Below are 24,435 nucleotides of genomic sequence, written 5' to 3' on the forward strand. Positions count from 1 at the left end.
AAAAGAAATAATGGAAAGAAAAAAATTGGAAACAAATAAAGAAAATATAAATACATATACAATAAATAAAGAAACATTAAAGGTAAATATAATAAATAAAAAAAAATAGAAACAAAGATAATAGAAAGATATACATTTATATACTTAAATAGTTTTAAATGTAAGTATATAAAATAAAGTATAAATAAGTAAATAAATAAATAAATAAGGGAATAGATAATATAAAGGAAAGGATAAAGCAAAGAAATTGAGAGTATAAATACACATAGAAAATGAAAATAAAATAGAAAATGAAAATAACAAATAAAAATACCATAGAATGGGATATAGATAACATGAATTTGAATATAACTGCATATTAAATATCGTCCTTGCAGTAATAAATAAAAATCTGTGTGTGTTGGCAGTGCACACAGCCAGGGACAGCATCCAGCAGCCCCTGTGCTCAGGGATGTATATAAATACATGTAAACACATGTAAATATATAATTTAAATAATATATGTAAAATACATAATATATAATATAGCAATATATAATGTATAATATATAATATACATTATATAATATATAATACATAATATATAAGATACATGATATAATATATATTATATAATATATATTATATAATATATTATATAATATATATCATATGAAAGATAATATTAATATATTATTGTAGTCATATTATTATGTTAATATATTGATATAATATTAATACATTAATGTTAATATTTATTATAGTTATAATATATAATACTATATTATATATAATAGAATATAACTAATGTATATAAAATATAAAATACATATTTTATATCTTATATGTAAAATATAAGTATATAAATAAAATTATAAATTCTGAATATATCCATACATACTTATATGTATGTGTGTGTGTTATATGCCATATATATAATGTATATTATACACCATGCATGTGTTGTAATATTCACTAATGAAATACACACATAGTGTGTAACACACACATAAAATACATACAGGGTTTGTAATTCACTCATAAAATACACACAGGGTGTGGAATTCACACATAAAATACACAGAGCTCTGCACAGTGTGTGTAATTCACACATAGAATACACAGAGCCCTGTACAGGGTGTGTAACACACACAGAGCTGTGCACATGCTGTGTAACACACACACAAAATGCACACATCGTGTGTAATTCACACATAAAATACATACAGGGTTTGTAATTCACTCATAAAATACATACATGGTGTGTAACTCACAGATAGAATACACAGAGCTCTGCACAGTGTGTGTAATTCACACATAGAATACACAGAGCCCTGTACAAGGTGTGTAACACACTTGTAACTGGTAACTCACACCTGTAATAAAAACTCACCCAGAGCTGTGCACGTGGCATGTAACACTCAGAATAACACACACACAATTAACACACACACAGAATTAACACACACACAGAGCCCTGCACATGGCGTGTTACACACACAGATACAAACACACACAGAGCAAAACCACACACACACATGTAGAGAGCCCCACACGTGATGTGCAACTCCCACACATAAAACTCACACGCAGAGAACCCTGCACATGGTGTGCAACAGATACACACAGGTAATGAAATGAAAATACACACACAGAGCAGTGCACATGTAACACACACACATAAAGCATGCACACAGAGAGCCCTGCATGTGACAGCACACACACAGAGAGCTGTGCACATGGTGTGTAACACACACATAAAATACACACACAGAGCTGTGCACACACTGTGTAAAACACACGTGTAATAAAACTACACAGAGCTGTGCACATGACATATAACACATATAATAAACACTGAGGCTCAGAGCTGTGCACACAGTGTGTAACACACACTTAAAATACACACACAGCCCTGAACATGACATGTAACACATGTAATAAACACACAGACAGAATAAACACACACAGAGCTGTGCACACAGTGTGTAACACACACTTAAAATACACACACAGCCCTGAACATGACGTAACACATGTAATAAACACACAGACAGAATAAACACACTCAGAGCTGTGCACACAGTGTGTAACACACACTTAAAATACACACACAGCCCTGAACATGACATGTAACACATGTAATAAACACACAGACAGAATAAACACACACAGAGCTGTGCACACAGTGTGTAAGACACACGTATAAAACCCCACATACATATTTAACATGTAACACATATAATGAACTCTCTCACACACTCAGAGCAATGTGCAAGGTGTGTAACACACACATTAAACACACATAACACCCCACATATGACATATAACACATATAATGAACACACACACATAATAAACACTCAGAGTGAGCCCTGCACATGGTGTGTAACGCACACACTCAGAGCTGTGCCCAAGGTGTGAACACACATATTAAACACCCATAAAACCCCACACATGTCATGTAACACATATAATGAACACATACACACATTAAACACACATGACATGTAACACATATAATGAACTCTCACACACACACAGAGCAATGTGCAAGGTGTGTAACACACACATAACACCCCACACATGACATGTAACACATATAATGAACACATACACACATTAAACACACATGAAACCCCACACATGACATGTAACACATATCATGAACTCTCACACACAGAGTTCAAGGTGTGTAACACACACATTACACCCCACACATGACACATAACACATATAATGAAACATACACACATTAAACACACATAACACCCCACACATGACATGTAACACATATCATGAACTCTCTCACACACACACAGAGCAATGTGCAAGGTGTGTAACACACATATAACACCCCACACGACATGTAACACATATAATGAACACATACACACATTAAACACACATGAAACCCCACACATGACATGTAACACATATCATGAACTCTCACACAGAGTTCAAGGTGTGTAACACACACATTACACCCCACACATGACATACAACACATATAATGAAACATACACACATTAAACACACATTACACTCCGCACATGACACATAACACATATAGTGAACACATACACACATTAAACACACATTACACCCCACACATGACGTGTAACACATATCATGAAACATACACACATAAACACACATAACACCCCACACGACAGGTAACACATATCATGAACTCTCACACACACACACAGAGCAATGTGCAAGGTGTGTAACGCACATATAACACCCCACACAACATGTAACACATATAGTGAACACATACACACATTAAACACACATTACACCCCACACATGACGTGTAACACATATCATGAACTCTCACACACAGAGTTCAAGGTGTGTAACACACACATTACACCCCACACATGACATATAACACATATAATGAAACATACACACATTAAACACACATTACACCCCGCACATGACACATAACACATATCATGAACTCTCACACACACACATAGAGCAATGTGCAAGGTGTGTAACACACATATAACACCCCACACGACATGTAACACATATAATGAACGCATACACACATTAAACACACATATAACACCCCACACATGACATGTAACACATATAATGAACACATACACACATTAAACACACATGAAACCCCACACATGACACATAACACATATAATGAGCACATACACACATTAAACACACATGAAACCCCACACACGACACCTAACACGCCCCCCACACCCTGCCAGCCCCACACTTTCCCCCTCACCCCCAACACCCCCCAGCGCCCCCAGACCCCACGTTACCATCAGCCAGGTGTGGAGGCACCACGCCAAGATTTGGGGGGCACGGGGGGCAGGGAACGGGCCCGGATTTGGGGACGGGAGCACGGCAGGGTCTGGGGGCCCCTCGGGAAGCGCAGCCCCGGGGATGAGGCGGCCGAGTGGCAGCGCCGCCGCCGCCGCCGCCTTTTTATAGGGCCGGGCAGGTGATGTGCACACACCTGGAAACTCCAGCTCCAGGCTCCTTCCTCCTCCCCGCACAGGGCCGGCACTTCCTTCTGCTCTCCACGTGTGCCAGCCGGGAGCACGGGCGCCTCCGAGCCCCGCAATTTGGGCAGGGGTGTCCCGGTGACACCGGGCCGGGACGGGCATCCCCCAGGCCGTGCCCCGTTGCGTCAGCGGCTCCGTGAGATCACCGTGGCATTCCCGGGCAGAAATCCCAAATTGGGCAACGCTGGGAAGGGCTCGAGGGCTGCCACCAACCCTCCGGGATGGCCCGATGGCCTCCAGCAGCACCAGTGGGATGCTGGTTTGGTGCTGGAGCAAGGAGAAGGGCCGGAGGATGGGAAATCCCAAGGGGATGGAGAATTCCAGGGGATGGGAAAACCCAGGGACCCCAAAAATTGTGCTCTGAATGACAGGGGTTGGCAGAGGTGCCCCAGATGATGCCCCCCACTAACACTTCACACCAGTAGGACACTGGTTCCATACTGGGAACAAGGAGCCTGGGAAACCCTCAGAGCCCCCAAACTGCTCCCTAAATTTATCAGAGAGACCCCTCAATGATGCCAGGCAGGGCAGAAGCTGCAGAACCCCCCAGTTACACACCATTAATATACTGGTTTCACACTGGGCGCTCCCCTGGATAACAGAGCAGCTTTTCCAGCTCCATGGAGCTGCTCATGCCCCAAAAACCCCAAAATGAGGGGTACAGATCCCCCCAAAGGTAAGGGAGATGCAGAGAAAAGCAGGAAACGGTAAAATTGGTTATCAAAATATTTTATTTCAGGGAGATCCCTCCAAAAAAAAAAAAAAAAGAAAAAAAAAGAAAACAAAAAAAAAAAAAAAGGAAAAACCAAAGGAAGAAGGACCCTCCTGGCAGATGGACACCCACAACACCTGCAGGGCTCCTGGGAAATCAACTGAAGCGATCCCCGGCTCCAAAGAAACGACAGGGCACTCCCGAGGGCTGAGGCAGGAATAGATATATTTATATTGTTCCTGGGGGAGGAGGGTGCTGCCAGCAGTTCACAGCAGTTTTCGGCTCTCTCGGCACACGGGACTAGAACTGCATTGCTGAAGACACTCAACACACAGCAGGGCTAACTAGGAGAATACAACTGGAGGCTAGCAAAGAGGAGAGGGGACACAGGAGAGCTGGGAGCACCCAGGGCTGGAGTCCTCTGTGCACATTTACAGGGCCCCGGAGCCCTCCCGGAGCCGCTCGTCGGGCAAAAACTTCCTTAATTTCTTTGTTGTGTGTGGATGTGTGTGTGTGGATGTGTGTGTGTGTGTGTGTGGGTTTTACGTTTGTTTTTTTGTTTTATTTTTTTAAAAAGAACCGCGCGGCCAAAACGAAGACGAGGAACTGCAAAATCCCAAAGCGGCCGCTTCTGCCTCTCTTTATAAAAACCTCAGCAGTCACTGGGGGGCACAGCCCACTATACTTTGCCCGGGATCTTGGCGCGTTTGCGGGCGATGGCGTCCTCCACGGCCTTGAGCTGCTTCAGGAGCTCCTCCCTGCGGGACAGGGTGCTGGATTTGCCGCCCTTGGCAGCGCCAGGGCCCGGCTCCGCGCCCTTGCCCGGCACGCTGGTGACTTTGCTGGAGCTCTTGGACTGAGGGGACAGCTGGCGTTTCCTGCAGGGAGAGAGAGATGGGAATGGCCCAAATGAGGGAATCCAAGAGGGGATTGTGCACTGAGCCCTGCTGGCCACACTAAAATCGCAGTTTTGAACATCCTTTCCCACACAAATTTCATCTCTTTCTGAGATGAAAAGTGCACTGAGCCCCACTGACCACATTGGTTTCTAAGGTTCTTTCCCACACAAATTTAATCTCTTTCCATAGGCAGGGACACCTTTCACTATCCCAGGGCAGCTCCAGCCTGGCCTTGGGCACTGCCAGGGATGGGGCAGCCACAGATTCTCTGGGCATCCTGTGCCAGGGCCTCCTCATCCTCACCAGGGAAGGATTTCTCCCTAATTTCTGAGCTGAACTAAAATAGCAGGAAATGCCACATCTAATACATGGCTTCAGGAGCAGGTGGGAGAAAAGAGGTTGGAGACAGGAGGAGGCCTTGGGTTGAAAACTGGCTCTTAACAGTAAAAAACCAGATATTACATAGGGATTCTCAAATTCCCAGGATTAAACTCAATACCAGCTTGTGGCTGCAGTGAGCAGCTCCCTGTGAGACCCAGAGGGGAGAGCAGCCCTGGAGCACCCCCTCAATCTCAAATCCTTCAGATCCTTCCCTGTGATGTTGCCCCCAGAGATCCCTGGAGAGGATCCCCAATCCTTGAGCCCCCAGATCCACACATCCAACACTGCACTGGGACATTCCAGCACTGCAGCAGGCACAGCCTGCCAGGAATTTGGCTGAGCTGCATGGAAGGTGCAAAGGCAGGGCTGTCCCTGCTCTGTCACAGCCACAGCAGCAAGGGGGGCAGCTGAGGGTGTGCCAGGCTGGGAAAAGGGGAATGAGGCACTGGAACCAGGTGCCAGGAGGAGCTGGCCAGGGGGAAGGGGCTGCACTCTGGTGCTCTTTAACACTGTGCTAAAGAGCTGCACAGGCACTGGCTGAGCTCACTCCTGACCCACTTGGCTCTGGGTGCTCCTGCTCTTCTCCCAGCTGGAATGGCCCAGCTGGAGCTCTGCACAAGCCCTGGCACCCCTGGCACCAGCCCAGGCAGCTCCGTGTCCTCCCTGGTGCTGCGTTCCATGGAAACTGCAGCTGCTGGCCTGGGACAGCCTGGGACAGCCCAGGACAGCCTGGGACAGCCCGGAACAGCCCGGGACAGCCTGGGACAGCCCGGGACAGCCCAGGACAGCCCAGGACAGCCTGGGACAGGGGCTGCAGGCCCTGGAGGGCTGTGAGGCCCAGCAGAAGCAGCAGCACTCACCTGTCTGCCTGTGCAGGGGAAGGTTTTGGGTTCTGGCCCCGCTGCCGCTCCTGTTTGGGGGACGAGGGTCTCCCGGCCGCCTTCCTATCGCGAGAGCCTGGGGAGAGCACAAGGACATTGCTTCATTTTGCTGCTGGGCACCAAGGCACAGGCCACCCCTGCCTGCACTCACTGACCACATCATTCCAAAACCAATGCCAAAACCAATGCCAAATCCAGCAGCAGCTGGAAAAGCCCCGCTGTGTGCTCCCCTCACCTCCAGGGGAGCAGAGAAGCCAGGCAGGGCTGTGCCCTGGTATCACCTGCACACAGCACCTGCCACCAGCCCTTCCTCACCCTGCAGCTGCTGGAGCGAGGCTCCCCCATGGCACTCTGTGCCTGCAGAGCTGCTGGCTCTGCCCTGGCGGGTCACAGGGTGCAGTGGCCCCAGCAGTGACAGGCGAGGGCAGCTCTGCAGCTTTGGGAGCCAGCGGGGCCTCCCCCGGGGCAGCAGCACCCCCGTGTTTGTGTGTTTGTGCAGCACGGCTCAGCTGCCAGGCCCTGCCCCAGCACAGCTGCCCTGGGCACGCAGGGAGGCTGGGGAGCAGCTGGGGTACCCCAGGAACAGAGAGGGAACTGCACAAGCAAGGCAGCCTGTGGAGCTGCTGCCCTGCTCTGACCTCAGCTGGAGCAGCAAAGGTGCCCAGTCCCTCGTGGCAGCAGCCCCTGCGTGTGCCAGGGCATCCCTCTGCTCCTGGGGGTGGGCACTGGGGCAGCCCCAGCCCACAGGGGCAGGGGACACACTCAGCCTCCACCACTGAGCAGTCTGGTGCTGGGATGCCGAGGGCTCAGTCCCAGCTCAGCCAAGGGCACCTTTGCCATTGGATTTTGCCTTGGGTTGAAAACTGGCTTAAACACTAAAAATTGGATTTGGGGCTCCATGGCTGGGACTCCCCATCCCTGGGGAAGTGTTCAAAGCCAGGTTGGATAGGGCTTGGATACCTGGGGTAATGGAAATTGTCCCTGGTCTTTGATCCCTTCCAGCCCAAATTACTCTGTGCTGCAGCTCGAAAATTGCTTTTTACCAAAAAGCAGAGGATGGCACCAAAGCCTCTCCAAAAACATCCTGGCCTGGCCCTGCCACTGGTGTGTGAACCAGACCCCAGTGAACTTCAACCTGGGGCAGTCCCTTGCAGGCTGCCCTTGCAGGAGGTGAATGTTGCAGGTTATTAGCACAGACCTTCTCTGGCTGGCACCCAGAGTCAACAAGATCCACCTACAGCTGAGCCACCAGGGAAAACAACATCACGTGGCAGCTCCAACGTCACCGCAGCCACCTCTGGCTGCCAACTCCCCCCACACCCCCTGTGCCTCCTGGCAGCCACAGCCAGGGCTGCAGGGTGGCACCGAGTCCCTGGCTGTGCCTGCCAGCTCGCTTTCCCGAGCTGTTCCTGCTGCTGGGGAGGACTGAGCCCCAGCAGAGCACTTGGAAAGCCCAGGTCTTTCTAAACATGCAGGGCAGAGCGGGTTGTGTCACCCAGAGGTGGGGCAATCAGCTCCTGTCCCAGGCAGGGAATGATTGCATCCATCCATCCCTCCCTCCCTCCCAGCCTTTCGAAGCACCAGCCTGGCTGGCAGGGACAGCTCCCCCTGGAAAACTCCAGGATGCACCAAAGGAAACTCCTGTGACTCACAGTCCTGGAGTGGCTGAGGTATGGAAGTGATCTTCAGGAGCATCCAAGGCAACCTTCAGCCCAGCACCACCATGGCCACACTAACCCTGTCCCCAGTGCCACATCCACACATTTATGGAACACCTCCAGGGATGGGGACTCTCTCCTGACAGTCTGTTTCTTTCTGGGAAAAAATATTTCCTAATTTCCAACCTAAACCTGATTTCCACAGCCACATCCAAGGGCAGCAGACCATGGGGTGGATGTGGAGGTGAGAACTCTGTGTCTTCAAAGGCAAGGGGCTGCTTTGTTGGACAGGATTTACACAATGTGCCCCTGGGACAGTGTGACAAGGGTGGCACTGCCCTGCCCAGGGCCTCAGCTCTGCTGTGTTTTTGCAGCAGGATGGTCACAATCCCCCTTCATCTGTGGCAATCCCACTCTGAGGTTTTGGGATGGCTGCAGTGATCTCCCCAGCTGCTGAAGATCCTCACCTCTGTCAGGGGACAGGTTGGCCCGTTTGGCTGGAGGAGAGCTTGGCCTCTCTTTGTCTGCTGGCTCGTATCTCTTCCTGCTTCCTTTGTCAGCTGCCTGCAATGGGATTGAAACAATGGAGCTGAGCAGCCACTTCCCTCTGCACAGGGACACAGGCACAGCCATTCCCTGCCTCCTGCAGACACCTTTCCCAATAAACTCTGCACACACCAGTCCCAGCCAGCCCTGAATCCACCTGATTCCCAACCACCAGCAGCCAACAGCAACACCCCCTGCTCTGGGGGTAATGCTGTACCAATTTCAGAACAGGAACAGGAAAAGAGCAGCTTTTTGGGATGGTTTTTCCCCAGCAGCACCAAGGATAGCAGATGTGACGGAGGCATGTGGAGCCGTGCCTTTTCCAGGCTGTCATGTGTCACTGCACACTCCTCCCTCCCTCCAGAGCAGTTCCTGCCTCTGATAAAGCCTCTTCACGTCAGAGCACAGGGAAGTAGAGAAATCTGCAGCCTCAGACTGTGCCGGGGAATTTGGGCTGGCAGAGCAAAATATCAAAAACAGGAACCTGCCCACGTGATGGGGCCAACACCCTGCCCCAGCAGCAAACCCCACGGGGAACAACTCCCCCACACGGGCTGGGGCTGGCACCTGTGCCCAGGCTCTGACAGGGCAGAGGGATCAGAGGGGAGGGGAGCAGCCAGGGGGGCACCCCAGCTGCCCCCTGTGCCCCTGCCCTCTGTGCCCAGCCCGCTCTGGGGTGGCACAGGAAGAGCTCCCAGAGCATCTCCCAGGGGAAAGGCCCCAGCAGGACCTTCGAGCAAGCGGGGAAGAGCCTGGAAGCTGCAGCAGGAATGTGCCCCAGGGCAGCCGCCAACACGGCCCCACAGTGCAGCCAGCACAGGGTGTGTGCTGCCAGACTGGTTCTGTGTGCTGCCCTCCAAGCCAGCCCCAGACCTTCCTGCCTGAGCTCATCCCAGCAGTGCTGAGCCTGGAGTTGGGATCCATCCCATTCCTCCTGCTGGGATCCATCCCTGAGCCTGGAGTTGGGATCTATCCCCTCTTTCCTGTTGGGATCCATCCTGTTCCTACTGCTGGGATCCATCCCTTCCTTCCTGCTGGGATCCATCCCCTCCTTCCTGCTGGGATCCATCCCCTCCTTCCTGCTGGGATCCATCCCCTCCTTCCTGCTGGGATCCATCCCCTCCTTCCTGCAGGATCCATCCCCTCCTTCCTGCAGGATCCATCCCCTCCTTCCTGTTGGGATCCATCCCCTGCTTCCTGCAGGGATCCATCTCTCCCACTGGGATCCATCCCCTCCCTTCCTGCTGGGATCCATCCCCTCCTTCCTGCTGGGATCCATCCCCTCCTTCCTGCTGGGATCCATCCCCTCCTTCCTGCTGGGATCCATCCCCTCCTTCCTGCTGGGATCCATCCCCTCCTTCCTGCTGGGATCCATCCCCTCCTTCCTGCTGGGATCCATCCCTTCCTTCCTGCTGGGATCCATCCCCTCCTTCCTGCTGGGATCCATCCCCTCCTTCCTGTTGGGATCCATCCCCTCCTTCCTGCAGGATCCATCCCCTCCTTCCTGCTGGGATCCATCCCTTCCTTCCTGCTGGGATCCATCCCCTCCCTCCTGCTGGGATCCATCCCCTCCTTCCTGCTGGGATCCATCCCTTCCCTTCCTGTTGGGATCCATCCCCTCCTTCCTGCTGGGATCCATCCCATTCCTCCTGCTGGGATCCATCCTCTCCCTTCCTGCAGGATCCATCCCCTCCCTCCTGCTGGGATCCATCCTCTCCCTTCCTGCAGGATCCATCCCCTCCCTCCTGCTGGGATCCATCCCATTCTGTCTGCTGGGATCCATCCCTTCCTTCCTGCTGGGATCCATCCCATTCCTCCTGTTGGGATCCATCTCTCCCACTGCCTCCTGCAGGATCCATCCCCTCCTTCCTGCAGGATCCATCCCCTCCCTCCTGCAGGATCCATCCCCTCCCTCCTGCAGGATCCATCCCCTCTGGCCCCCAGAAGTGCCACATCTACCACACGGCTCCAGGAGCAAGTGGGAGAAAAGAGGTTGGAGACAGGAGGAAGCCTTGGGTTGCAAACTGGTTTAAACAGTAAAGAGCCAGCAGGGAATCCCAGCCCCAGGGATCCATTCCCACCTTGTTCAGGAGGGTCAGCTTGATCTCCTTGTGCCCACTGAAGCTGCCCTGCTGTGCCTGGGGGGCCGAGGGCTGCTGGCCCTGGGGCAGCTGCTGGGATTTGCTGCCCGGGGTGGGCTTGGCTGATTTCAGGAGCTGAGCGGGCACATCTCGTTTCCTCTTCTCCTCTTTAGCACTGTCTTCTTTTTTTGACTTTCCTGTTGAGAGCATGAGCACAAGGGGTGACTTGGGAATGATTCCTGTTGCCTTCTCTCCTTTTGGGCAAGAGGATGCTGCTCCAGGGATGGAAAAAGCCCACAGCAGTTAACTCAGCTGGTGGATACGAGGTTAAGGGATTCAGGAAACCCTGAATCTCCACAGAGAGCCACAGAAAAGTCAAAGAACAAAAAGCTTTTGCCACAGACTCTGCCATGGTCTGGAATGAGCAGAGGAAGAGCAAAGTGAGCCTGGAGCTGATTTGCATCACCTTCCAAGGGTGAAGGAGAATGGGAGAGGCAGAACTGCCAGGCAGGAAAAGGGATGAGACAACCAGCGGCACAGGGATGGAAGGACGTGCGTGCACATTTGCTCCTGTATCCCCTCTGCTCAGGGATTTAATTCCCAGGGAAGGATCCCTGCCCCTCCCTCCCTCTCCAAAGCCCCCCCAGAGGGCTCCACCCCCAGCACAGCAGCTCCCTGTACCTTTCTTCTGCTGGGCCGGGGTGGGGGAGCGGGAGCTGGCCGAGGACACGGGGCTGGCCAGGTCTGCGTACATGTCCTCGGAGTCGGCGCTGCGCACGGAGCTGCTGCTGGACGAGGCACTGGACACGGAGGAGACGCTGCTCACGCTCAGGGACCTGCCAAGAGCCACAGCTCAGCACACCCAGCAAGGCAGCAAGGCCTTGCTGCATCTCCCTGGATGCTGGGAAGCTCGGCAGGGAAGGATGCACAAAGGCCGTGTGTGCTGGGGTGCTGCTGGTGTGGAAAATGTCAAAGCTGTGGGGTGCAGGCCTAGAAAGTAATGATTATTTATAGCCAGGATTAAGGCAATGGGTAAACAGGTCACTGTTTGCCCAGGAAAACAGGGAGTGAAAGCAGGGAGTGCGCTGGCACATCCAGGTCAGTGTTACAGCTCAGGGCAAGGGTTCCCTGGCAGGGTTTCTGCTGCTGGCACGCATCCACTGTCACGACTGATACCTCCAAGATGGAAACTTCCCAGCAGGGCCTATCCCAGGAAGTGTTCAAGCCAGGCTGGACAGGGTTGGAACAATCTAGTCTAGTGGAAGGTGGCAGAGAGTTGGACTGGATGAGCTTTAATCTCCTCTCCAAGCCAAACCATCCCACTCCATGAATATTCAGGCAGCCTCTCCAGCCTGTTCCACGGGCCACACCGCCCTGCTCTGCCAGCAAGGCTCAGGCTCTCTGCCTGGAAACTGCATTGGGATGACTGAAGGGGCTGTGGCAGCTTCAGCACAGACCAACCCTCTGCCTGAGAGCTCTCATGGATTCCAGGATGAGCCAGGAACCCCCCAGGCCACCAGGCCGGCCTGCTGTGGGCACACAGTGCATCTGCCACGTTTCCCCTTCCCACAGAGCAGCACAGGCAGCCCCAGTGTGCTCCCATTTCCCATCCCTGCCCTGGTGCTCTCTGAAGCTCTTGCATCACCCCAGGCTGGGCTGATGAACGTGACAAGCACGGAGTAAACAAGCCGGGATTTCCGTAAAATAACGCGGATGTTGAACCTCGGAGTCCCACAGAGTTCACTGATGGGAATTTGCCATGCTCAGAGCCAAATCCTGCTCCAGCCACTGGTTTTACACCACAGGACTGTTCTTGCACCCGTGTGCCAGGGAAGTGTTGGGTTTCAAGGCTCTGCCTGTGAGGATTCAGGGAATCCTCTGTGTGAGGAGATGAAAAAACCTGAAGGAATGACTGGAGAGTGGTTTGTTTTTCTTTGCTGGAAGGAGTTTGTTGTTTACACATCCCACAGACCAAGGGACTTGGAACTGTTCACTTGGGGCTAAGCACAAAAGGAACCGGACCTGCAACTTTGCCAGCAAAGGGAAAATATCATTAGCTGGGCCTTTTGGGGATTTTCTGACCTGCCTCTCTTGACAGGCCAAGCATCTCCCCTAAGGACAGGAACCAGAGGTAGGAGAGGCTCAGCAGAGCCAAGCTCCATAGCCTGGAACTGTTCATTTGGAGTTTAATTAGCATGTGGGATCACCCTGGCCAGAAGGAGTTGTTCTGGTCACCATTTAGCTTAAATGGGTACTTGGACACACATGACAGGATTATTTCCTTGAATAAACCACAAGGGAAATATCAGGGAATCATGGAATGGTTTGGGCTGCAAGGAACCTTAAAGATCACCCAGTTCCAACCCCAAAAGAGCAGGTTATTCCAAATCCTGTCCAAATTGGCCTTGGACACTTTCAGGGATGGGGCAGCCACAGCTTCTCTGGGCAACCTGAGCCAGGGCCTGCCCATCCTCACAGGGAAGCATTTCTCCCAAACATTCCATTGAAATACCCCCTCTATCAGTTTAAGGCCATTGTATCTTGTTCTTTCGCTCCATGCCCTCTCCAACACTGTATTCCCACCACAATTCAGGACTTGGAATCCCATCCCCAACCTTGTCCCACCCTCAGGCACCTGCAGCTGGTGCTGCTGGAGCTACAGAGAGCTTCCACTGCAAGAAACCAAACCTGTGACCAACAGCCACAATCTCTGCTGCTAAGTAAAGGGCACAAAGGCTCAGGGCTGTACCTGGATTTCCTTGAGCCAGAGGGAGAGTGGGACACTGAGGCAGAGGATGATCTGGAATGAGATCTGGAGAGAGAGCGGGACAAGGACCTCGAGCGGGAGCTGGAGCCGCTGTAGCTGCTGGCACTGCCACTGATGCTGCCACTGATGGTCCTCCTGCAAGGCAGCAAACCCCCTCCCACAATGAGAACTGTCATGGCAAAGAGAGACAGGGGAGGAAAACCCCCAGAGAAAAGCAGAGATTTGCTCAGCACCCTCTGACTGACACCCAGCCCTCCCTGAGGGGCCATTGGCCCCTTCCACCACTTCTCCCAGTTTGTGTGCTGGGAATGATGTTCTGTGGTGGGGAATATCTCTGGGAATGGTGTCCTGTGGTGGGGAGTATCCCTGGGAATGATGTTGTGTGGTGGGGAATATCCCTGGGAATGATGTTGTGTGGTGGGGAATATCCCTGGGAATGATGTTGTGTGTGGGGGAATATCCCTGGGAATGATGTTCTGTGGTGGGGAATATCCCTGGGAATGGTGTCCTGTGGTGGGGAATATCTCTGGGAATGATGTTCTGTGCTGGGGAATATCTCTGGGAATGATGTTGTGTGTGGGGAAATATCCCTGGGAATGATGTTCTGTGCTGGGGAATATCTCTGGGAATGATGTTCTGTGATGGGGAATATCCCTGGGAATGATGTTGTGTGGTGGGGAATATCTCTGGGAATGATGTTCTGTGCTGGGGAATATCCCTGGGAATGATGTTCTGTGCTGGGGAATATCCCTGGGAATGATGTTCTGTGATGGGGAATATCCTTGTGGTCAGTGTGGGTCAGCTGCTGACCCTCCACCACATCAGATCTGTGTGGCACCAAACAGATCCCACACATTCTATTTTCCCCACTCTGCCCCCTCCACAAGCAGCAGCTCTCAAAAATGCCTTTTCCCCCACTCCCACCCTGATTTTGCCACATTTCCTGTGTTCCACCCACTCCATCCTCCCCCAGCCTCCATGGACAGGAACCACTCCAGGTGAATCAGGACCATCCCAGCCCAGCTCTGCTCCCTTCTCTCCCTCCCCAGGAGATGGATTTCTCCCTGAGCACCGGGACTCTGGGATTTGCTGGATCTGCCATGGGATCCAAAAGCTGGGATTTGCTGGATCTGCCATGGATCAAGGCTCCCTCCACCCCCCTGTCTCTCACCTCCTGGGTGGAGTCCTTGTCTGACGTTCCTTCCTCCTGGCCTCCCGGTTGTCCCCTGCCTTGGCTGCCTCCGGGGCTGCTGCTGTAATTTTTGTGAGTGGCTGAGGGACTGGGAGGGCAGTGAGTTTCTTCACAGATTTCTCCCTGGAAAAACGACAATTTTCAGGTGTGTGATCCCAGGGGGTGGGCACAGAGCACTGATGTCCTCAGAAATGATGTGCTCTGGTTTGTTGTTTAATATTTAAGAGGTTATGGAATCCTGCAATGGTTTGGGCTAGAAGAGACCTTAAAAATCATTCCAGTCCATTCCCTGGGACACCTTCCACTATCCCAGGTTACTCCAAATCCCATCCAACCTGGCCCTGGTGTGATTCCTGAAGCTTCAAACACTTGGCTGCTTCACCAAAACACAAACACCACAGATTTCCCTAAAGGGATTTGTTCCCCATATGTTCAATCAATTCATCTTTTCAGAGACAAATTACTGTAAAACAGCCAATTCTGGAGATATTTGACTTGTAAATGAACTCCTGAAGCAGACTGGGTGGAAATATTTCTCATCCATTTAATTCCATCATTTTTACCCCAGACACTTACACCTGCTTAAAATCTGCCAGTCAGGCTTCAGAATGAAATGTGCAGAGTTAATGCAAAAATTCTCATTTTAACTCCAGCACACAGATCAGGAGGGTGCAGAACAGCCTGTGTGTGCCTGGATCTGTGTTCCCTGGGGAAAACTGGATGGGAGCACCAATCCCACCCAGTGCAGGAGATGGGAATGGCTCTGGCTGCTCAGGGCTGCCCCATTTGGGGCTCAGAGCTCAATATCTGCATTTATTCTCTCAGAACACAGGGTTAAGCCCATGGCACTGTGTTAGCCAGTGACAATAACCCCTGTGCTGGGGCAGCTGCCCTGGTGTCCCCAAAGCAGCACGGCCAGGAGGGAGCAGAGGGCCTGGGAGGAATCAGCCCCAAGTGGAGGGGGAAAAACCCCAAAAGGCAGGGTAACAAAGGACAAGAATTGTGGCAAAGGGGATTGTCCTAAATTCTGGAGAATTCAGGGGGATTCCCATGGTGTCATTTATTTGCAGGTCAGCTTAGAAGAGGTGACATCACTGCGGTGTTGTGTCACCCTCCAACGTCCCCGTAATTTGCCACTGCAGGGTTTGTGAAATAGCAATTTCAGGAATTTAAAAGAGCAGCAGGGCTGGCAGAACGTGCCAAACCCAGCTGCAGAGAGCTCCAGTCCTGTTTTCATCCGTCTCCAGTGTGAAAAGCTGATGAGGTTGAACCATTTCTTTACTCTGAGGCTGTGGATGAACCAAAGCCACAGCAGAGGAAGGAATTTAAACTTTTTTATAGCTCCTATTATGTATATTTAGATGATACTAATATATCTGCACACAGAGAATGCTCCAGCAGTAAATCAAGTGTTTAAACACTTGTACACAGGTAATATTTAAGGATACTTGCACAGTTTAACTTGGACTTAATAAGTAAAAGTGCCATTACTTAATTAAATCTGCCAAGCTAAAAACTCTTCAATAAAGGCTGTATTTTACATCTTTTATTTCTTTTTTAAACTCAATGAGGTTTGGGATCCCAGAATGGTTTGGATGGGAAGGGACCTCAAAGATTCCACTCCCTACCATGGGACACCTTCCACCAGCCCAAGCCCCATCCAGCCCTGGACACTTCCAGGGATCCAGAGCCTTCCCAGTCTGACAGGAAATATTCCTTCCCAATATCCCATCTAATCCTGCATTCCTTCCTGAAGGCCCCTGAAGGTCAGAAGGGTTTGTCTGGACTCTCACCCAGAGGAATTTGGGTGCTTACCCTTTCCCAGGAGGTGGCAATAATTCCCCTTTAGCCTTGGCCAGTGGCTTGTGAGGAGATGGTGTTGGAGAAGGAGAGGGAGAAGATGAGAAGGACCTTGACCTGCAAAGGAAGGAGACATCACTCAGCTCAGGCTCTGGGGTTGCAGGAGCTTCTCCTGGCCCTCAGGGCATTCAGCCACCACTGCCCCCTCCCCAGGAACCTTCCTGAGCTTCTCCTGGCTTTATATTTGGTTTTATATTGGATTCTGTGCAGCAAAACTTAACTTCTGTCACCAGACAGTGGGAAAAGTAGGAAACAGAAGGAAAAATGGGATCAGCAAGAAGAGAGGCAGTCCAGGTATTTCACAGCAATACCTGAGGCTTCCTCCATCCTCTCTATTCTCTCCTTAGGGAGAATACACAAGAAAATAAGCAGGTTTTTGAGTTTCATGTTCATCACTTTTTGTCCTGTTAACTCCTAGAGCAGTTCAACCCTTAAACAGCAACAAAACCAAAAGAAACTTGGGAGAAAGACAAAAAATTCACCTAAATCAAATCTGTACCTTCTGGAAGGCAAGAAGAAGCATTAAGTGGAGCACCCCAAAGGTGCCAGTGAAGGGCAGGAGCTGTTTCCTGAGCCCTGAGCACACCCCACGTGCTGCTCTCGGGGTGATTCACCCCCGTGCCAAGACTGGAAGTGCCTTGGTTGCAGCCCAGTGCCTCAGCAGCCTGACTGCTGTGTGACAGCTCCTCTGGGGACACTGGCACAGGGTGTTCCTCACCCTGTCACCTCGGGGAGAGGCAGCCAAGGGTGTCACCCACACTGCCTCTGTCCTGCCTGGAGCGTGGATGGATGGGGAAGCTCATTCTGCTTCCCAGGTGGAATCAGCTCCCAGCTGAGCCTTTCCTAGGAAAGCAGTCCCAGAAGTGACAGAGTGTGCTCTGCCATCACCTGTGGGATCTGCTCTGGGCACCTGTGTGGCTTCAGCTCCTATCTGAGGAGCCAGTTCTCCTACTATGGGTATTCCAGACTTGGGAAACTGTCTGCAGGGGCAAGGAAGTAGCAGAGGAATAAATCTTAATCAGCATGGGACACTGGATTGCTACTTTGAAGTGTCAGGACTATCACAAGACACAACTGCTTTAATAAAGAATCGGGATTTGCCTCTTGAAATAGAAATCCCAGCTCCACAGAAAAGAGATGCTGCTGAACTCCTTCCAATCAGAAAATGCAAATGACGGGAATGTTAATCCACCACAGGCATGGGAAAGAGCCCAGCCACAACAGCACTGCACCTGTGGGTGGGAGCACTGGGGAGAGGAGGGGGTGGCTGACAGATCTCCTTCAGCCAACAACCGCAGCCTCCCTCGCTCAGTCAAGGCCTTGGAATGGCTCATTTTACCAGAGCAAAAAGGAACTGTCAAGAAGCATCTGGAAACCATCCCACCACTGGTTCCCAGTGCCAGGAACACTACCTGGACCTGCTGCCTGAGAAAGAGCTGTGCCTGGAGGAGCGACTGGAGTAGGAGCTGTACGAGGAGGACCTGGAGCGCGAGCGGGAGGAGCCGGACCCCGAGTAGGTGGATGAACGAGAAGAGGACCTGCAAGAGAAATATTACAATTCAGAGCTTCCTGAGATTAAATATTAAAATTCAGAGCTTCATGAAAAGCCCCCAAACTTTTGTTTCCAAAGATGTTCTGCTCCAAACCCCACCAGCCTTGTCCTTGGGGAACTGTCAGTGCTCAGGGCAGAGAGCTCAGCACCCCAAAGCACACAGCCCAGAGCAGAGCTCAGCACCCTGTACCACACAGCCCAGAGCTTAAAGCAGAGCTCAGCACCCCATAGCACACAGCCCAGAGCAGAGCTCAGCACCCCAAAGCACACAGCCCAAAGCAGAGAGCTCAGCACCCTGTACCACACAGCCCAGAGCCCAAAGCAGAGAGCTCAGCACCCTGCACCACACAGCCCAGAGCAGAGAGCTCAGCACCCCAAAGCACACAGCCCAGAGCAGAGCTCAGCACCCTGTACCACACAGCCCAAAGCAGAGAGCTCAGCACCCTGTACCACACAGCCCAGAGCCCAAAGCAGAGAGCTCAGCACCCTGTACCACACAGCCCAGAGCAGAGCTCAGCACCCTGTACCACACAGCCCAGAGCCCAAAGCAGAGAGCTCAGCACCCTGTACCACACAGCCCAGAGCAGAGCTCAGCACCCTGTACCACACAGCCCAGAGCAGCGAGCTCAGCACCCTGTACCACACAGCCCAGAGCCCAAAGCAGAGCTCAGCACCCTGTACCACACAGCCCAGAGCAGAGAGCTCAGCACCCTGTACCACACAGCCCAGAGCAGAGAGCTCAGCACCCCGTACCACACAGCCCAGAGCAGAGAGCTCAGCACCCTGTACCACACAGCCCAGAGCAGAGCTCAGCACCCTGTACCACACAGCCCAGAGCAGAGCTCAGCACCCTGTACCACACAGCCCAGAGCAGAGAGCTCAGCACCCTGTACCACACAGCCCAGAGCAGAGCTCAGCACCCTGTACCACACAGCCCAGAGCAGAGAGCTCAGCACCCTGTACCACACAGCCTAAAGCAGAGCTCAGCACCCTGTACAACACAGCCCAGAGCTTAAAGCAGAGCTCAGCACCCTGTACCACACAGCCCAGAGCAGAGAGCTCAGCACCCTGTACCACACAGCCCAGAGCCCAAAGCAGAGCTCAGCACCCTGTACCACACAGCCCAGAGCAGAGCTCAGCACCCTGTACCACAGAGCCCAGAGCAGCCAGCAGGTGCCCAGCACACGGCCCCAGGCCCTGGCTCACCTGGAGGAGCCCGAGGCAGAGGCAGAGGAGGCCGAGGCTCGGCGGCGCCGGCGGGCGCGGCTGGGGGACACCGACACCCCCAGCTTCTTCTTGGGGGACTTTGACCGGCGCCAGGGGTCCTTCCACTCGTCTGCCCGCTTGGACGGGGCAGTGCCCAGCGCCAGAGACTCCTTGTCCTTCTTGGGCAGCTCGGGCTGCCGGCTGCGGAACAGGGACACGTCAGCAGCTGGGCTGGGGGGTTACAAAGGGAGGGGAACAGGGACAGGGGACACAGCCAGACATGGTATTGTGTAATAATAGAATAATATAATATAATATAATATAATATAATATAATATAATATAATATAATATAATATAATATAATATAATATAATATAATATAATATAATATAAGTAATTAGGCATGTAACTATAATTAATATAATATTAAATTATACCATATAATATTATATAATATAAACGATAATAATATAGTATTATAATAGAAAATTATATATAATATAGTAATATAATATTATTACTATATAATAATTATTAATATAACATAACATAACATACTATACTGTAATACACTATACTATAGTACACTATACTGTAATGTACATTATATGTACATTATAGTATATATAGTACTATAATATAGTATAGTATATATAGTATAATATAGTATAGTATATATATAGTATATATACATTATATATATACTATACTATAATATAGTATAGTATATATAATGTACTAATGTAATAATAATAATAACATAATATAATTATGCTGTATAATTATTCAAATATACTAGAGTATAATATAATAATATAGTAATATTATAGAATAATTTAATGGCAATGATATATGAATATATTACATAATATTATTATAATACCATGTTTATATAGTATCAATATATCAATTAGCAATATTATAATATAATAAATAATAGATTAATTATTAATTAATGTTCATATTTTATAATAAAAGCTATACATGGCCATGGATAAAATCCCCAAATTCATGCCTTAGACTGATTGCTTACAGCTCCTGATCTCCCCTGTGGAATTCCAGCAGCATTTTGGGGTGGTAAGATGCTGGAAGAACTCAGTTTGTGAACCAGTGACAAAGCAGAGCTGCTCTGTGAAGCCATTCTGGGAACTCCTCTGTCCCCCTGAGCACTCTGAGAGCTCCTGGCTGATTCCAGCCCCAGCTCTTGGCCTCCAAGGGCTGGACAGGAGCAAGAGGGAGGGAATGGGAAAGCTGCTCCTGCCTGGAGCAGCCCAGAGCTGGGGCAGGGGAGAGCAGCCAGCACCAAGCCTGGATACTCCCATGTTCCCATCACCAGCACACCCCTGGGGCTGGCACAGGCCAGCACCCAGTGACCTCCTGTCCCCTTCCAAAGGGAACAGCTCCCTCCCCCTGGCCATAAACCAGCCTGGATTATCCCTGGATTATTCAAACACCATCAATCGTGGTGCCCAGCCAGTCCTCACTCTCCACCTCCTCCCTTCCCTTTTTATGGCCCTACTTTCATTTCTCCTTTTTTGGTTCCCCAGGTTTCCTTTCTCCTCTGCAACACTCCGATAATAATTCAGGGCCAACTTTTCAGCACCTGCCCCAGACACTTCCTTGAGTACTCCAGGATGAGTTTCTTGAGGCTGAGACTTTATTACCTCTCTTATCTCTGGGTGATTTAACCTGGAATTTCTCCTTGCCCTCACTCTAACCTGCACTCAGCTCCTCAATTACCTGCTTCTACCCTTCTCTCTGAGGTTTCAGGCAGAGTTTGTGAGGGATTAAAGCTTCTGAAGCCTCTTGCACTCACCACATTAGCAGGACAATGATGCATTTATTCCTGCCCTCAAAGCAGTGAGTTCCCAGGGAATCTGGGGGAGGAAAGGCCCCTTCCCTGCTGGGTTCAGCCAGTACCTCCCCATTACTCACACCACCGAAGCAACCACTCCCCACACAGCTTCCTCGACCTTTCTGAGATAAAAAAGCCACCTCCAAGTTTTCTAATAATTCCAGGCACACTTCAACAAACCCCAGGATAATGAAAGCTCTTGGTCAGGAGCCTGTCCTTTGAAGACTTCACACCTCACAGAAGCCTCATCCCCTCCTTTTTGGCAGAGTTTCCTCATCCCCAGCCCAGGACTGGGATGTGCTGACCTAAAAATCCAGCATCTGACTCTTTCCTTATCTCTGCTGATGTAAAAGCAATTTTGCTCTTTGTCCCACAACTCCCTTGGAATATTCAGAGGAAAATCCTTCCTTTCACGTTCATCCCTCCCACCCATCTCACTCCAGAAGAGAATTGGATCCTCCATCCCACATAAAGCGCCCAGGGAGTCCCAGGCAGGGTCCATTCCATCCTCCTCCTCTCCCAGCACTGCTCCAACACACTCTGTTTAACTCAGCACTGATTAACTCAGAGTACCTGCAATGCTCTGATCAAATTTTCCCAGTTACAGCCCCAATTCCATGAGTATTTCACCTCGGAGGAGCACCAAAAATTGGAATATGTTATAACCTGCTAACATTCAATAGTCCAAGCTGGCTCCAGGGCTCCTTCCAGCAGATGTTTACAAACCCATTTGGAATTGCCATTTCACCTCTGGAATATCCTCAAATCAACCAAGTGCAGAGAAAGAAGGAAAGGAAGACTGGGAAAAGCCTCCACACCGTGCAGGATAAAGAGCAAGGAAAAAGGAGAGAAAACCATGTGAGGGTGCTCATGGAAAATGCCCAATATCCTGATCCAGTGTCCCTTCCCAGAGAATTGCAGTCTGTGAGCTCTGGGAGATGCAGGGGACACATTCTGCTGCCACAGGCAGCTTTACCCAGGATAAAACCTTTGGAGAAGTTTCTCCAGAATGACAAATCTGGAAACCAACATCTTTATCAGGGAGGTTTGGGTTGGATATTAGGAAAAAGTTCTTCCCCCAGAGGGTGCTGGGCACTGCCCAGGCTCCTCAGGGAATGGGCACAGCCCTGAGGCTGCCAGAGCTCCAGGACAATGCCCAGGATTGGATTTTGGGGTGTCCTGGGCAGAGCCAAGCACTGGCTGAAGATCCCTGTGCGTCCCTTCCAGCCCAGGTATCCCACAAGTCCATGAACCAACAAATGCTCTCACACCTCTCCAGGCTCAACTGCCTCCTGAACCAGTTTTCAGAAAGAAAAGCATCCTCCAGGATTTACTGTCCCTCAAAACCACCTCAAACTCCCATCCAACAGCCCATCCTGGGAGCTGGAACAGCTCCAGAGCCTGGCTGCCAGCTGGGAGCAGGGATGACTCTGAAAGCAAATCTCATTTACCTGCACCTATTACCTGGTTTGATGCAATTCCCTCTGGATGAAGTCATTTTCTGGAGGAAAGGTTTTTCCCCAGGAAAACCACAACAGAAAGTCTCCTTTTGGGGTGTGCTTGGCTTTTTGACTCAGCACTAAACGCTACAGATGAGGAAGGTGCTGCTCCTGTCAGCACAGTTTCAAAGCCTTTCCTCACAGCTTCCAACGTGTGGCATCACCAAAGAAACTCGTTCAACCTAAAACTGGGAGCTGGTGCTGCTGGATTCATCTTCTCCAGTGGAATTCAGAAGGCAGGATGGAAAGTGAGCAGGAGCAGCTCCCTAGAGAACATCCCAATGACAGCGTGGCCAGGTGCCATGGCTGGGGGATGAGGAAGGCAGGATTCCTCCTCACTTGCACTCCCACAGCCAGGTGATGTTGTGCTGAATTCAAGAAATTAAAAAAGAAGAATGGTCTGCTGCTGGCTCAGTGAGATCAACCTGCCATGGTGAAAGGGAGGGAAGGAGGGAAGAATTCCAGGGCTGGTGAGCCTGGGATCAGCTCAGGATTTCATCCTCATCCTCACACAGCTGCCCAGGCTGCTGGCAAACCTCACCCACTTCAGCACAGAGTGGCAAAGAACTCTCCTGTTCATCCCAATCACCAAATTCCAATTTTTAAGAAACAAATGAAACATTTCAGAATTAACTCCTAAGTCTCTTCCACAAGGTTTTAAAAATAATAATTAGAGGGAAGAAGAGACAAGACAGGAGTGACCAAAAGCACCTGAATTTCCACCCAGATCCTCAAGAATCACTCGGGCAGCAGCTTCCAAAGACAATTTTACCCTTAAAACAACTGAAAGTTTTCTTTTCCAGAAGGAACACGCTGATGCCCATTTGGCTGGAATGCAATGACAGCAATCAGGAGAAGTGAAGCTGAACGTGGCTTTGGCAGGGAGAGGAGCAGCAGAGGCAGCTCCAGCTGGCAGCACCCCAGCATGGCTCAGCCAGCTCCCAAATAAACCTGCCTCCCAAAAAAACCCAGCTGAACGTCACTGAGCCCAACAAAACTCTGGAGGGGGGAAAAAAAAGAGCTGCCCAGCTGAAGTTGTGCTCATGCATTATGCAAATGCTGCCACAGCATTTCTAATCTTGGAGGGGAAAATGAGCATGCAAGGGAAAAGCTTCCTGTCCTTGCCCATCCCGGCCCAGGGAACCAAAGCCCATCACCCCTGGGCAGCAGTGACATCAGCCTGGCTTGGGGCTGCTCCTCCAGCTCCTTTTTGTGCAGGAGGAAAGTGCAGGGATGATTTCCCAGCCCTGTGCTCCTGCAGGAAAGCCGCGGTTGCGTCAGCAGCGCCGGCGCCGCTTTTCCTGCAGTGGAATTTTCCA

The 24,435-nt window shown here is 50.7% G+C and overlaps 1 protein-coding gene across 4 annotated transcripts in view; it reads right to left on the reverse strand.

The window, feature by feature from the left end:
* Nucleotides 1-4,843: 4,843 nt before the first annotated feature.
* The window catches only part of ZC3H18 (zinc finger CCCH-type containing 18), a 47,662-nt gene continuing 28,070 nt past the window's right edge, over nt 4,844-24,435 (reverse strand). For 2 of the 4 annotated variants that reach the window (XM_064723168.1, XM_064723166.1), the window contains 10 exons: nt 19,761-19,991; nt 18,415-18,540; nt 16,958-17,059; nt 15,122-15,265; nt 13,933-14,085; nt 11,865-12,019; nt 11,184-11,380; nt 9,024-9,120; nt 6,878-6,974; nt 4,844-5,615 (listed from right to left, as the gene is read on the reverse strand). In XM_064723168.1, coding sequence (XP_064579238.1) covers nt 5,417-5,615; nt 6,878-6,974; nt 9,024-9,120; nt 11,184-11,380; nt 11,865-12,019; nt 13,933-14,085; nt 15,122-15,265; nt 16,958-17,059; nt 18,415-18,540; nt 19,761-19,991 — 1,501 coding nt within the window. In that variant the 3' untranslated portion in view covers nt 4,844-5,416. The remainder of the gene's footprint in view (nt 5,616-6,877; nt 6,975-9,023; nt 9,121-11,183; nt 11,381-11,864; nt 12,020-13,932; nt 14,086-15,121; nt 15,266-16,957; nt 17,060-18,414; nt 18,541-19,760; nt 19,992-24,435) is intronic. The other 2 variants (XM_064723169.1, XM_064723167.1) reach the window with 1 other exon arrangement.

Source organism: Zonotrichia leucophrys, chromosome 11 (assembly GCF_028769735.1).
Source record: "Zonotrichia leucophrys gambelii isolate GWCS_2022_RI chromosome 11, RI_Zleu_2.0, whole genome shotgun sequence".
NCBI classification, from domain to species: Eukaryota; Metazoa; Chordata; class Aves; order Passeriformes; family Passerellidae; genus Zonotrichia; species Zonotrichia leucophrys.